The sequence below is a fragment of the Microcebus murinus genome, chromosome 1 (assembly GCF_040939455.1).
Source record: "Microcebus murinus isolate Inina chromosome 1, M.murinus_Inina_mat1.0, whole genome shotgun sequence".
NCBI lineage: Eukaryota > Metazoa > Chordata > Mammalia > Primates > Cheirogaleidae > Microcebus > Microcebus murinus.
Genome location: NC_134104.1, coordinates 17,794,999 through 17,810,892, shown reverse-complemented (window position 1 = coordinate 17,810,892; position 15,894 = coordinate 17,794,999). Strand labels below are relative to the sequence as shown.

General features: G+C 36.4%; 1 protein-coding gene across 5 annotated transcripts in view; it reads left to right on the top strand.

Moving 5' to 3' along the window:
• Positions 1–15,894, top strand: part of JAM2 (junctional adhesion molecule 2) — an 83,784-nt gene that overhangs the window by 52,230 nt on the left and 15,660 nt on the right. For all 5 annotated transcript variants that reach the window (XM_076000687.1, XM_076000685.1, XM_076000673.1 and 2 more), the window contains 3 exons: positions 5,663–5,725; positions 11,780–11,887; positions 14,242–14,394. In XM_076000687.1, the coding sequence (XP_075856802.1) occupies positions 11,815–11,887; positions 14,242–14,394 (226 nt within the window). In that variant the 5' untranslated portion in view covers positions 5,663–5,725; positions 11,780–11,814. The remainder of the gene's footprint in view (positions 1–5,662; positions 5,726–11,779; positions 11,888–14,241; positions 14,395–15,894) is intronic.

The window sequence follows — 15,894 nt, the reverse complement described above, 5'->3', positions numbered from 1 at the left end:
TATTTTTAATCAAAAAAGATTATCTTAGGTGAGTAATAGAGATCACAAGAAATTTTATGCTTAAAGTTGAAGAGAAAAGAAATACAAAAGGTTTCATTTGACTAGGAATTATTTGACTTGGAGTTGTTAGCAGTTATGGAAATAATCATTTCTTGACCTTATTTTATGAACTTGTGCCAGTGCTTTTGGAACACATCCATGGCTATTAAAGATGTTTTGTAGCTAACTTTAAAACAATTGTTGACCTCAACCAGCAGGCCTACATGACAATCTTTTGTTTATTTTTCTCTTTAATTTCCTTTGGAAAAGTGAAGAAAAAATAAAAACCAATTCAAGAAAGCAGCCAACAGAGAGTATTCCTAACATCTGTTAGTGACATGTTGATATAAAATCCAACATTTTGTTTTCATAAAAAGAGTTATTAGGTGCAAGTTTATAAAAAGTGAATTTCAAGACTAAAAAGGCCAAAACAATGTAGAAATCTTATAATAAATACTTTTTATTTTAAGATTTAGAACTTTCTGTTCAAATAAATTCAACATAAGTGACCATAAATTGTAAATATTTTTACTTAAATTTACATGCAAACCTTGAAGTAAATAACTAGAGGAAGTAAAGTAGCTAGAAGACAACACTTAAAGTCATAGAAATAAATATTCAGCTACTAAGAAATACTACCTATTATTAATTTATTAAAACTAATCCGCTTTATAATTTTTTGCCTTCATAATTTTGCCAATTCAATTAATCCTTTTTTAGTAGCTGGGACACATTTTTTTTTTCCTGTTGAAATATATATGCATAAAATTTATGAGGGAATGAATACAATTCCTGAAATGAACAGCTGTTATTTTCCACAGAACTTTTAAAGTGATTTTTGAAAAGAAATATTTCTCAAAGGAGGCTTTAGCAAGTAGAAAACTGGAATTGAGAAAGAGGAAAGATGATTTCCTTTCTCCACAGTTCCTGAAAGCCAGTTCCTAAATCTTCTAATCTCAGATTGTATTAAAGTTTGCCTCAAATGAAAGCAAGCCAGAACCTACTGAAAATAAACATTCTCAGCAGGCAGTGTAGTATTTGAAGAGTTCAAAGATATGATGATATGGAGGGAACAAAGATTATTTTTTCCTATTTTGCCCAGATTTTTTCCTTAACTGGTTTCCAGGGAATTTGAGTCTTCATTTGTTTTGTCTAAAAAGTGTACTGAAATACTTCAAAAATCACAAGAATTGTCAGTCATAATTAGAGCTTCTCTGAGGGCACTCATTCACACATTGCTAAAGGAGAAGAGAGACTTTTTCAAAGTATACTTTCGAAGTTTCACAGAATAATGACTTGGATTTGGAATCACTGGCAAAAGTGTTCAGAGATTCTGTCATTAAATGTAGGAGAAAAGCAACAAGAGCAGATGAGGTCCTGTTTTTTTCCCCAGCTCCCCAAAGAGGATTCTGGCTTGTTCTCCTTAGTCTCATCCCTTCCTCTGCTCTCTGGAGATCCAGACTCTATCTTTGGACTCCCCAAAATAAAATTCAGGAGAAAAGGAGACACTGGGAAAGAAAGGAATGCGGAGATGGGAGGTGGAGGATTTTGGAGGAATACAGGATAGAAAAGAAAGAACAGCTGATATATGACAGAAGTGTATGGCAAAGGGGCAAAAAGCATATTTAAAAAGATTGCTTGGACCCCTTTGATGTTTCTCGAAATGTAAAGCAAAAGAGTGATTTTGAAATTATTCTTTGGTAGCCCTGACACTTCTCCAAGACAGAGCCACGTGAGTCTGCTTTATAGAGATGTATTTACAGCTGTCAGTAAAAAGAATCAGTTCAATTCTCCATTCTTTACATAGGTACCGGGTTTAATGAAGAAGTTTGTAATTTAGAGATATAGAACCTGACTAGTTAGACATTTGAATCCTCTAGACTTCTGCAAATTTTGACTTCTTAATTAGATTTGCCGTCCAGCATTCTAAGGGAGAGGGAAAGGAAAAGAAAAATTCTTCCAGAATGGCATGTGTTTCTCAGGAGTCTAGCACAGTGAAAGACTAGTTTACATGCTGATATATAGAGATAGATAGATGAATAAATCAAAGAAAAGATGCATGTCATATGAAAGATTTTTCTGTCCTTCCCAGAAGTATAATAAATTATCTTTCATAGTTAATGAAATTCTGATTTTATAGGAACTTTAGAAATCCTCAAACTCATGGTTCTTTGCCCTCCTTTAGGCTATTGGTTTATTTCTATTCCTAGTTCTTCAAATGAGTCCAACTGTAAGCTCAGAGCAGTGGTTCTCAACCAGGAATGATTTCTTTACCACCCCCCCCCCCCAGGGACATTTGCAGTGTCTAGAGACATTTTTAGTTGTCATGACTTGGGGGCGTGGTGCTACTGGCATCTACTAGGTAGAAGCTGGGAACACTGTAAAATGTCCTACAATGCACAGTACAGCCTTCCACAACAAAGAATGATCTGGCCCCAAATATCAATAGTGTCAACTTTGAGAAACCCTCATTAGAACCTCTTACTGCGATTACCTTGGTGTCCTCCTTCCCTAGTCACAGCCTCTTAGCTTCCACATGCCTGTTGTGCTTCAGAGCCAGTCGTTTGCCTTCATTCTGACACCAGTTTCTCAGCCTATCTTGAGTAGACCACGGAACCTTTCCACCTGGCATCTTTGTTAATAATCCTTGCTTAAGGGGAACATGGTGTGAACCCCAATACAGTACAGTAATTAACCATGTGGGCTTTGGGTACTGACTGTCTGGGTTCAAATCCCAATTCCATCCCTTCCTGCTTGTAAAGCTTGGTCAAGTTTCTTTCTCTTTCTGTGTCTCAGCTTTCCCACTTAACAAAAGGTGAGTAAAAATGGTACCCTACCACAGACAATTGTTGTGAGAGTTATATGAGTTAATACTTGTAAAGCACTAAGCATGTTGCCTGAAACCTAAGTGCTTACTCAATGTTAGTTATTATTGTTCTTTCTCAAGAGCCCACCAAAGTTAATGTTCTCCAACTCACTTCCTTCTCTCTCCTCCAAATCTGGGGAGCAGATACATGTGATTCATGATGGTTTCTCTTAAATGTTTGCATAAGCTGAGAACTTTTTTCATTTTTCTAATTGTCAGGGATTTTAAATGTAGAAAGGCAGGAAGTACTCTGTTTTCCTCTCTCTGGTTTGGTTATCCATATCCACTCTTTGAGGCAAAGAACATTTTGTTGCATGAAGGCGTGAGATGGGAAAGAGAGCAAAGGACAAATATCCCAAAACGTTGTTGTGGATGATACACAATTCCTAGTCTGTTGATGGGAACTGACAAGTGGATGTATCACAGGCAATGCCTAAAGTTCTGGCATGAGTAACCATGTAGATCCTGATGCCTTTCACAATGATGGGATTTATAGAAATAAGATAAAATTTGGGGACAAACTGATGAGTTCGCTTTTGCCCATGAGTTTGAGGGGCTTGTGGGAAATGGAAATATAGCTGTCCTCCAGAAAGAGGGGTGTATGGATTTAATCTTAAGAGAGAGATTAGAGCTGGAGATGTGGATTTAGGAATTTTTGGCAAATAAATGGTAGTTGAGTTGATGAAAGTATAAATGACTATATAAAAAAGGAGGTAGTTGAGTCAGAAACATAGTTTCTGGATGGATGGATGGATAGATGGATGGGCAGAACAAGAACTCACGAAGAAGACAGAATGGAGCACCAGGATCAGAAAGAAAAGATAAAGACTAAGAGAGAATTATGTCATGGAATACAAGGGAGTCAACGGAGTCACAAGTCATGGAGAAGTTAGATAAGATAAAGACTGAAGGCGGGTGTGGTGGCTCAGGCCTGTAATCCCAGCACTCTGGGAGGCTGAGGCGAGAGGATCGCATGAGCTCAGGAGTTTGAGACCAGTTTGAGCAAGAGTGAGACCCCACCTCTACTAAAAAATAGAAAGAAATTTGTCCAGGCAACTAAAAATATAAAAAAATTAGCCAGGCGTAGTGGCATATGCCTGTAGTCCCAGCTACTTGGGAAACTGAGGCAGGAGGATAGCTTGAGCCCAGGAGTTTGAGGTTGCTGTGAGCTAAGCTGATGCCACTGCGCTCTACCAGGCAACAGAACAAGACTCCGTCTCAAAAAAAACCCGTAAAGACTGAAAACTGTCCATTGGATATGGCAACAGACAGGTCATTTTTGCCTTAGTGAAAACAGTCAGTAGACCATGGGAAGACAGGACAGATGGTAGATGATCAGAGAAAAGGCATTTCTAGTTAATTGTAGAAATATATATTTTAGAAATAACCTTCTTTAGAATTTCAAAATAGACTTAATTTGGTCTTAGATTATTTCATGTATGATTTTTTGGATCAATAATAAAGGACAGCAGTTGGCTTGTTTTGCCTAAATTGTTAAGATGACCAACAATAATGCTTTGCATTATTCTGATTTTGAAACAATGCTAATCTGATATTGCATAATTACAACACCTTCCCAAAAGACTTGCTTGCCTTCAGGAACTCCTCTTAGCATCACTTTGATCTGACCCCATTTACTGGACTTTTCTCGTTAAGATACAACAAGGAATGGGCTCATTTATTCAAAAAATATTTATCGTGTCTTGCTTTATGCCAGGCACTGTTCTGGGTGTTTGAGCTATATCAGAGAATAAAACAGACAACAGTCTTGCCCTTGTAGTATTTATATTTTTGAGATATATACCTGTAGGAAATTTTTTAAATTATTTTTAAACATGGTCCTTAAACTGGACTATAGAACGACATCCATAAAGTGAAATAATACAAAGTGATATATATCAAAGATTGAATTAGAAAGTTTTTAATTCCTAGTTCTACTACTTTCTTGTTTAACTCTTCTTAATGCCTACCACACCAGGTCATTTTGAATATTGAATTTTATCAGATAAAAACAAATATGTGAAGGCATTTTTTTAAAATGAAAATTTCTGTATTGATTTACGGGAATGATGATGATATTAACAGTAGCAATAGCAGCAGCAGCTGCATGTAACTATCAGATCACAATAGCCACCAGCATCTGTCATTTGTTTCAATCTATAGACCAACCCTAGAAAATAATTGAAATATTTTTTGAGGAAAAAAAATAAAGACAGTATGCTTACATTTTTCATCATAATTTTATATGCAGTTTATATACATTATCTATTATATATACATTTCATCATCAAAAGTATGTAAAATAACTCATTTTTATAAGACACAGGGGGATAGTCAAGGATAAATTTATAAAGCTATTTACACCCTTGAATAAGGCTCTAAAAATAATTAGCTTTTACTTAGGGACAATACCCTATGACACTAGATTGCATATTAAGCTGGATTAAGGATGTAAATTCTTGCTTAATGAGTGGACTAGTGAGAGTACATTGTCTGGGGTAGGGCTTAAAGAGGTAAATTCATGGGTTTTGCCTTGAGAAATGCTTAAAAGCCAAAACCACAATACAGAAAATGAAAGAGACATGTATGGTTTGGTTTGATTTTTCCTACTTTGATACTTTAAAACTTATATGTTACAAATTATATAAAACTGTCACCAAACGTTAGGCCAGTTTTCTTGCATATTGCATCCCATTCAAACATTTGAAAATGGACTTTTATACCATTTTAATTATCCTGTCTTTTTTAATCTTTCAGATCATAAGGCTTGTGGATTCTCTGCCCCAAAAGACAAAGTAGTCAAAGCAACAGAGTACCAAGGTACAGTATCTTACTGATTTTCACAGGCTGTATTGTTTAAATAAGTCATAAAGATGATATGTATGGTATTATCTTTCTACTTGTCTAGATCCTGTGCCTCACCTTACATGAATTCCTTTGGCTGAAATGCTGCTTCATGCTGTTCCCGCCTCTTTCTTTCCCTCCTCAGTGGAAATTTTGGACATTCAGTACGAGACTGGATGTACAATGAAGGTCACTTATTGCATAAATTAGCTGCAACAAAGCAAACCTAATTTGCAAAACTGGGAGTTGGAAATCTTGCAAAGTTTCTAGCCAGCCAGATTTGGTAAATGGAAATTGACACTTTAAATTCCACTCTATGCATTTAAGATAACATTAATGTATCCTATTTTGGCATGCCATTTTAAAATTTATCTTAGCTTCTTAAAAATATTTATAATGGGGAATTGATTAATGGGTGTCAATTTTCAGATTTGCAAGATGACAACGTTCTGAAGATTGTTTTATGCACAACAAAATGCTTAACACTACTGAGCTGTACAGTTAAAATGGTTAAGATGGTAAATTTTATGTTATGTATATTTTGCCATTGTTAAAACATTTTAAAAAGGAAAAAGAACAAAAAAAATAGAGCTTTTCATTAGTTTATTTCAAATATTGACCACCTACTACTTTTCCAAAGGATGTTTTACCTAAAACATAATTAATAATACTAGGCAACCAGCAATAACTGTTTCCTAATTGTAATGCTTGTTTGACCGGAGATTGTAAACATTTAAGAAATGTTTAAGAAATGAAAGGTCCTAAATATCTGATCCTTCATCTTCAGGTATGTCTTGGGTTCCTGGAGTTGGAGAGAAATAGGTCTGAAAGAAAGAGATAAAGATTAAAGAAAATTCCCCCCACTGCAATGGGGGGAATTAGATGAGTTACTATTAACCTAGTGCTTTCAACAGTGCCTAGCACATTGTGTTATATATGCTTGAGTAAAAATACTCTATAATAAGAATCCATCCATCATTGAAAAATAATGAATCACTTAATAACAAATCACTTTAATTATTTAGGTTAATTAAGTTCTCTTATGTCCTAATATTTTATACAATTAAGCTAATAAAACACTTTTTGTTGTGAGTTTTAATGCAGAGAGGTGGAGAGGAAATTAATGAATGGGAGTGATTTAAAACTAGGGAGTGCTTACAGGGAGGATAAACAGGCTGAGATGCCAAAAGGGAGGCTTGAAAGACCATAAGAGACAGCACAGTTGGAAAGGGAAAAATGGACCCGGATGTCTCTGAAGGACAAAGGAAGTGAAGTTCAGTTCTTTCTTCTCACTTTCCTCGAGGTTCTTACTGTTGGGCCCAGCTGGATACTATGATACCTGAATTAGGACATCAAAATTATATTCTTTAAATTTACATTTAAAGAATTGAGGTGAAATGCACAAGACATAAAACCCATCATTTTTAAGTGAACAATTCAGAGGCATTTAGGATATTCACATGTTGCGGAACTACCACCTCTAAGCTAGTTCTAAAACATTTCCACTACTCCAAAATGCTGCACCCATTTATGTTACTTTCTAATGCATGTTTTATTTTCAGTATAGAAATTCCTTGCATGATTTATTGCAATCAAATGTTAATCTCACTCTAAAATAAGTTTTCTGTTTTCTTGTTTCATCTCTGCTACTTTTAATTAAGAATTACATTTTTTTTTGTTTTGAGACAGAGTCTCACTTTGTTGTCCAGGCTAGAGTGAGTGCCGTGGCTCCAGCCTAGCTCACAGCAACCTCAGACTCCTGGGCTCAAGCGATCCTGCTGCCTCAGCCTCCCAAGTAGCTGGGACTACAGGCATGCGCCACCGTGCCTGGCTAATTTTCTCTGTATATGTTAGTTGGCCAATTTATTTCTTTCTATTTATAGTAGAGATGGGGTCTCACTCTTGCTCAGGTTTCAAACTCCTGACCTCGAGCAATCCGCCCGCCTCGGCCTCCCAGAGCGCTAGGATTACAGGCATGAGCCACCGCGCCCGGCCAAGAATTACATTTTAATCATATTTTATATGTGCCCCCGTCATTCCAGCTTGGCTCTTCATAAAGTATAAATTTATTTCTGTCTCTTCCACATTTTAGTTTTAGGATATTTTGTGCAGTAACTTAATTTTACTTAAGGTCTATAATATTTTATGATTTGTATATGCACGTATGTGTGTTCCACCCAATTTATTCATTCATTATCTCTTATTTCTCTGATATCAAGTAATTATGATTTCATTCCTTCTTTTCAGTGCTGCTATTCTACATCACTTCCCATTATGATGCCAAGAACAGAATGACGCTGAAATCAGGGCAGCTCTGCCAGGCTTGTAAATTACATGAGCAGCCTTCTGCAGAGACAGTCCAACCCTGAAAGCTATAAATCAGAGTTTAATAATGTGTTTTTCCACAGAAGTAATTTCTGCCAATTCAGAACTACTTTGTAGTATCAATTCTCTTTCTGTGTTATATAAGATTTAGATTATTTTTAACTTGAGCACAGAGAATAAAATCAAAAGATAGTCCACAGTACAGAATCCTAGGAAAATTAAAATTCATAATCATTCTATTTATGCAATCCCTAAAAGTGATTATTTTGCCACATGTTGTTGCTAATGCTTTTTCTAAGCAAAAAAATGATCTTTTCTTAATCCGAATAAAACAGATATTTTGGCAATGAGATAATCACCTTAAACAGAAAAACTTGGCACATTTTAATATGCCTTATGTTGACAAAATATGATTTATATCTATATAATTTTTTGCTGTCCCCTGCAAAGGTAACATTTACTTCAAATCTGAGTAATTTATAAGTAAATTTGTGATGTTATAAAATATGGATTTCTATTATGTCAAGGCATGGTTACAACTACAACTGAAGAGAAGTTCCTTATGGGTGAAAATAATGATAATGACCATTTTACGGAGCAGGTACTATATGCAAGGTACCATGTGTATAAATACATTATCTCATTTAATCTTTTTTTTTTTTTTTTTTTTTTTGAGACACAGTCTCACATTGTTGCCCAGGCTAGAGTGAGTGCCATGGCATCAGCCTAGCTCACAGCAACCTCAATCTCCTGGGCTCAAGCGATCCTACTACCTCAGCCTCTCAAGTAGCTGGGACTACAGGCATGCGCCACTATGCCCGGCTAATTTTTTGTATATATATTTTTAGTTGGTCAATTAATTTCTTTCTATTTATAGTAGAGACGGGATCTCGCTCAGGCTGGTTTCGAACACCTGACCTCAAGCAATCCGCCTGCCTCGGCCTCGCAGAGTGCTAGGATTACAGGCGTGAGCCACCACGCCTGACCTGTCTCATTTAATCTTTATAACAACTTTGTGAGATGAGTGCTGTTATTTTTATCATTTTAGAGATATGGGTACAATTTTTTTAAAGTTGCATAATTTTCCCTAAATCAAATGCCTAGTATATGGCAGAGGTCTAATTCCAATGCCTATACTGTATTATGACACAATGACCCTGGAGCCTGATACCGAAAGTTATGCTGGTCATGAGTGTTGAATTTTGGCTGAAGAGAGAGAGGAGAGTCCTTGGGAGTTAGCTTGTAAGTTCACTTGGTTCTTTATCCTTAGATGTTGACCTCGTGATTCCAGTGTGTTTACTCTCTGGATTTGTTTCCTAGGCCTGCCATAACAAAATACTGTAAACTAGGTGGATTAAAACAACATAAATTTAATCTCTCATGGTTCTGGAGGCTAGAAGTTCGAGATCAAGGTGTTGGTCCCTACGGCCTAGGCTGGCCCTTTCCTTGTTTGGGACCCTCTTTCTCAAAGAACTGCATGGCAAGTTCCCTTCCTCTTTTAAATCTTGCTCAAATTTCACTTTCTAAATGAGTGAGCTCTGACTTCCCTGTTTTTTAAAATTGTAGCACTGTCCCCAGCAGTCCCAAACTCCCTGTGCTGCTTCTGTCTCTATGACCCTAATGTACTATGCAATTCACTTCATGGTATTTCTTGTTTGCCTGACTTCCCTGCCAGATTATACATCCCCAAAGGGCAAGGATCTTTGTGTTGTTCACTGATACACCTCAAGAACAATGCCAGGCACACAGTCAGTACTCAACATATTTTGGACAAATGTGACAGACCGATTCTCCACATTCTACATAGTCAGAGAGAGAGAGGCTGGAGTGAGGTCACTGGACTTAGGAAAATCATTGGTTATACTTCCTAAAATAATTTCCACTGAGGTTTTTCCATAGCACAGTGAGGATAGAAATTAGGAAGAATTCACTGAGGGTGTGTGTGTGTGTCTAGTTAAAAATATTTATGAAATAATATGGTTGAGTGTAAAGTTATTCCTGAGACGTAGGAGTAAGACATGGAAAATGGGCTAAAAATGAGTGTGGGTGTGTGTTTAATTGTTGGAAACTCACAAAATACGGGAAGGAAACCTATCTACAACTCAAGACTCCGGAAGGTCACCACCCATTCTCCTTAATCAACAGAACAGAGCTGTGTTTCCTCAGACAGGTCTTTTAGCACACACATTTGTCCTTATACCATAGTTGTAAACACATCTGTAAAATGGTGTATCTTTCTAACGTAAAACCTGCTTTAAAAACTTTAGGCATCCTCGAAAATAACTTTTGCTTCTTTCCTTCTTTGCCTTTCTTTTGTGTGCCCTGCTTTCCGTTTTCTGTTACCTTTTATTCCATTCCTGTATTTCCAGCAATATATGTGAAAATACTACATCTAACAAAAAGAAAAAAAAAGTCATCATTCAATCACACAAATTAACACTGGGTTATAATTTTTCATACATAATTCTACACGCTTTTTGTTCATGTCTATGTGTATATTTTTAATTATACCTGAAATACTATTATAAATATTGCTATCTAATCTGCTATATCATGCACTATCCTGCATTCTTTTTTTTAACAATCCTTTGCTTAACATCAAAATCTGAGGTATGGAAAGGATTTTAACATAATTTCTGGTCAAAGAATCTGTGCTTTTTTAAGGTCAAACCATATGCTTTGTGGGGGGAAAATGTCTCAGAAATATGATATTTACATTCTAGAGAGCCTGGTTAAAAAATATCTTAAAAATATTTATAACTGTAAATTGCCACTTGACAACTTACAGCAACTCCCAGACTGGCACTGGTTTTTCTTCCCATTAGTCATTTTGTTTGGACAGTGAAAAGAAGGGGGTTCCTTTGGAGGTTCCAGGAATTCTTTAATGACACAATTACAGTAAATTTCCTGCAATAAAGGAATTTAGCTACAGTGAGACAGTTAAACTTGATGCCAAGATTTAAATCTGTAATAATTTATCTGGTTAAAGTGAGGTTATAAGCAGTTGTTTTGGGGTAGAAATCAACAGTTTATTAGAAGACCATATTGGCTTTGTATCAATGTATTTGTAGATAGGGCTAACTAAGAAGGGATCTGGGTGAGAATGTAGCATGTTAGGGGGAACTTCTATGGGTTTCCCCACATGGCCTGGGCTGGATGAAGTGCCTTTCTTAGGCATTCTGGACTGGTACTCATCAACATTGGGCTGAAATGACATTATCTCTCTTAGTTGCCTCTTCTACCAGACTGTAGACTCCTTAAAGACTGAGGATGCTAATAATAAGACAATCATAGCTGCCATTTGTTAAGTCCTTAGTATGTCACCTTAGCACCTGTGAGCTTTGCATATATTATTGCATTTTCTTTCTTTTCACTGACGATGGGAGGAAATATTATTGCATTTCAAGAATCACAACAACTCTGTGAGGTACTAACCCATTTTAGAGTTGGGAATTCACGCTCAATAATTAGGGAAAGCAGCATAGTGTCTGTCATACAATTATTACATGGAAGAGCTACAGTGCTTCCAGTTCATCTTTGCGTTGAACCAACATGGTATCTGTTGATATAATTTATGAATTAATGAATGAATGAAGAACTATAAAGGAGTAATTTAAGGATATTTAAAAATTTGTTACCAGATTAAGTAAAATATAAACTCATAGGGACAATTAGAAAACAAGCACTCTTTGTTTTTATTCCTAGAGATTATTTTAGCCTGTAAAACCCCAAAGAAGACCATGTCCTCCAGATTAGAGTGGAAGAAACTGGGGCGGAGTGTCTCCTTTGTCTACTATCAACAGGCTCTTCAAGGTAAGAAGCTGTAGGCTTGATGAGACAAGAGCAAGAGAATGCCAAGTACAGCCGGGATTGTTTAATTTACAAATGAGAACAGGACATGACTAATTATGGAAATGTGTTTTTGTGAGTGTGAGATGAAACCAGTGGTGTCTGAGACCTAAAACAGGACAGCCACAAAAACAGAAGACAGGGAACAGAAGTAGGTGAACCCCAATGAGTCCCTGTACCTTTCCTTTCTTAGCTCAGTGGTAGAGGATGTGAAATGCAATTGCTCTTGCTAGCTCAGTAGATTAAATTCTTGGAGGAAGAGAAGAAAAATGGTGTGGGCTAAGATGAAAGGTTGCTGCTCCGTAATAATACCCTCAACATATTTCGTTAAGCCCCTCTTGAAAGCTAAGCCACAACTGAAAAGTTTAGGAAGTTTAAGATTTATAGACGGGTAATTACAAGGACCATTATCAACTGTTTTCTTTTTTTAATTTTTTTTTAATTTATTTTTTTGCCTTTTATTTGTTATACATTTCTTTCCACTCTATACTCTTGCTATTGAATATGTGATGAGCTTTTAATTTAAAATGTTGATAATGATGGATGAAATGTTATGCTGCCCATTTGTCTCAAACTAATCCAATGGTTAAGGGTACAGATGAAATAAGATAGGCCATGCATTGATTGTTGTTCACAGCTGAGTGATGGCAAGTTGAGGTTCATTTTACTCTCTAATTTTTTGTATGCTTGATTTTTTTCCATTATAAATATTTTTAACGTTGGAAATACAATTTTACAGGTATAATAAACATGCTATTATTTTAAAATATTTAATATATTTTAAGATATTTATTACTTTAATTTTAAAGAATTAAGCAAAAAATATTTTTTTAACTTGAGGGATGATAATATTTTACTGGAAATAAATAATGACTTAAAAGAGTATGATTGGGAAGCATAGGCCTTATTTTTGTTTTCTGATTTTAATACATATTTAAAAAAAATTTTTTTTTACTGTTCTATTTTTTTTTTTTGAGACAGAGTCTCATTTTGCACATCTTACTCGTTGTGGTTGTATATACCCCTCCCACCCTCCTGACACCCAATAAATGTTACTCCTATATGTCCACTTAGGTGTTGATCTGTTAATACCAATTTGCTGGTGAGTACATGTGGTGCTTGCTTTTCCATTCTTGAGATACTTCACTTAGTAGAATAAGTTCCAGCTATATTCAGGAATATACAAGAGGTGCTATGTCACCATTGTTTCTTAAAGCTGAGTAGTATTCCATGGTATACATATACCACATTTTATTAATCCACTCATGAATTGATGGGCACTTGGGTTGTTTCTACATAAGCAAAAAATATTAAAAGTTTATAGAAAATTTACAATCTCTCCTCTGGTTCTTATCTGTCAAGATTTAAGACCATAAGCTGCAAGGTGCTAATAGCACAACTATCTTCACTTAAATTCTCTACAGTTGCCAGTCTGGCACCTACACCTTATACCAAACACTATTTCAATATTTTAATTCTATATACATTACCATCAAAAACTAACCAAAAGGATCCTTTTAAGAACTCCCCTTCCCCCAACCTTTTCTTCTGTGACAGTATAATGTGGGCCACCACGCATACATTTACCATTCCAGCCAATTAAACCAGGCTGTCCGCTGTTTGTTGAAGACATGAATATTTTTACAAAGGTAATAGAAAGGGGGTGAGGCAGACATTTGAATTGAATTGTTTAAAATAAAATATGGAAACATAAAACTGAATGTTCTTTTTCTGAATATTCTAAAAAAAGTCCTTCTACAAAAAGAAATTTAAGGCCGGGCGCGGTGGCTCATGCCTGTAATCCTAGCTCTTGGGAGGCCGAGGCGGGCGGATTGCTCAAGGTCAGGAGTTCAAAACCAGCCTGAGCAAGAGCGAGACCCCGTCTCTACTATAAATAGAAAGAAATTAATTGGCCAACTGATATATATATGTAAAAAATTAGCTGGGCATGGTGGCGCATGCCTGTAGTCCCAGCTACTCGGGAGGCTGAGGCAGAAGAATCGCTGGAGCCCAGGAGTTTGAGGTTGCTGTGAGCTAGGCTGACGCCATGGCACTCACTCTAGCCTGGGCAACAAAGCGAGACTCTGTCTCAAAAAAAGAAAAAAAAAAAAAAAAGAAATTTAAACTAACAGCATCCATATATATATATATATATATATATATATATATATATATATATATACTTTCTAGATTTTTTAAATTGAGTTTTTAAATAAGGAAATAAATGCTTTGGTTATTAAATGAGGTGGCTTGAGAAAGGTATTACACAGAAAGTTACTTGCATGATTACTAACATCTGTGTCTTCTTTTTCTAAAAGGTGATTTTAAAAATCGAGCTGAGATGATAGGTTTCAACATACGGATCAGAAATGTTACAAGGAATGATGCCGGAAAATATCGTTGTGAAGTTAGTGCCCCATCTGAGCAAGGCCAAAACTTGGAAGAGGACACGGTCACTCTAGAAGTGCTAGGTGACGTGCATGTGTGTGTGTGTGTGTGACTTCTGTCCCCAGCCTCATCCCAATCCCCAGCCCTGGGGGCTAATTCATTATCACAACATATCTCTTCGTTTAAATGGAGGTAATTCGACATGGTTTTGTTGCATCGCAGATGGAGAGGACCAAGTAACAAGGAATGTGGGTGGCCTATAGGAGTTGAGTATGGCTCCCAGCTGATAGCCAGCATGGAACAGGGACCTAATATCTGCCAACACCCAGAATGAACTTAGAAATAGATTTTCCCCAGAGCCTCCAGATGAGAACTCAGTGCATGCAGCCAACACCTTGATTTCAGACGGGGTTTTGCTGTGTTACCAAGGTTGGACTTGAACTCCTGGGCTCAGGCGATCCTCCTGCCACAGTCTTGTAATGATTCTACACTATACGTAGGAGCATCTTTCCCAAGAGTGTATTTTTCAATAGCTTTCAGCATATGTACTGTTTCTCCTATCATATAAAAAGATATCACGTGAGACAATAGAAAAGCAATAAAATTTTAAAAAGTAGTCCCAGGAAAGGATTACAACTTATTTGGTAAAGAAAGGAAATTAGCATTTATTGTGTAGCCAATATGTAATCACAAATGTAATTTTACTTAGTCTTCACTGACAACCTGGTTTTAACAGATGAAGAAATAGAGGTTAAATTATTTTTCCAAGGCTACACAGGTAGAAAGTGTCTGGACTAAGATTTGGATCCAGATAGGGTTAACTCCAAAGCCAGTGTATTTAGTTACTGTAAGAATCACTGATAGATATTAACAGCTCATGGCTGCAGTTAGTGGAAGAACATGATCTCTTGTACTTTATTGGTGTTAGTATAAGTTACCAAGCAAAGAGAACAAAGTGGCTCCTCTTCTTTTTTTATGTTGTCCAGATTCTTTCTGAAATACTAGTGATGTGCTAGTATGAAAGAAATTTAATTCAGAAAGCTTTGTAGCAGATTCAGTTGGTTTGTTCGTTTTCTCCTGTTGCGTAACAAATTATCACAAATTTAACAGCTTCAAAGAACACCGATTCACTGGCTCATATTTCTATGGAGCAGAAGTCCAGCAACAACAAGATGGGGTTCTCTGCCCAGGGTAACATAAGGCTGAAATCAAGGTATTGGCTGGGCTGAGTTCCAGGCTGGATGCTCTGGGGAAAGTCTGTTTCCAAGATAATTCTTGGTGTTGGCAGATACCTGTGGTCGTAGGTCCCTGTTCAGAGAAAACTCTCTGTTTTTAAAGTCATGTGATTAGGTCAGACCCATCCATGAAATCTCTCTATCTTAAAGACAATGGACGTGAGACCTTAATTACATTTCCAAAATCCCTTCACAGTAGTGCCTAGATTAGTCTTTAATTGAATAACTGAGAGAAAATATACATCTACCAAGGATGGCAGTCTTGGAGGACCATCTTAGAATTCTGCCTATCTCAGCCAGTTCTGGCTGTTCCTGGATATTAGGCCACCTAGTAAAGTCTGTTTTACT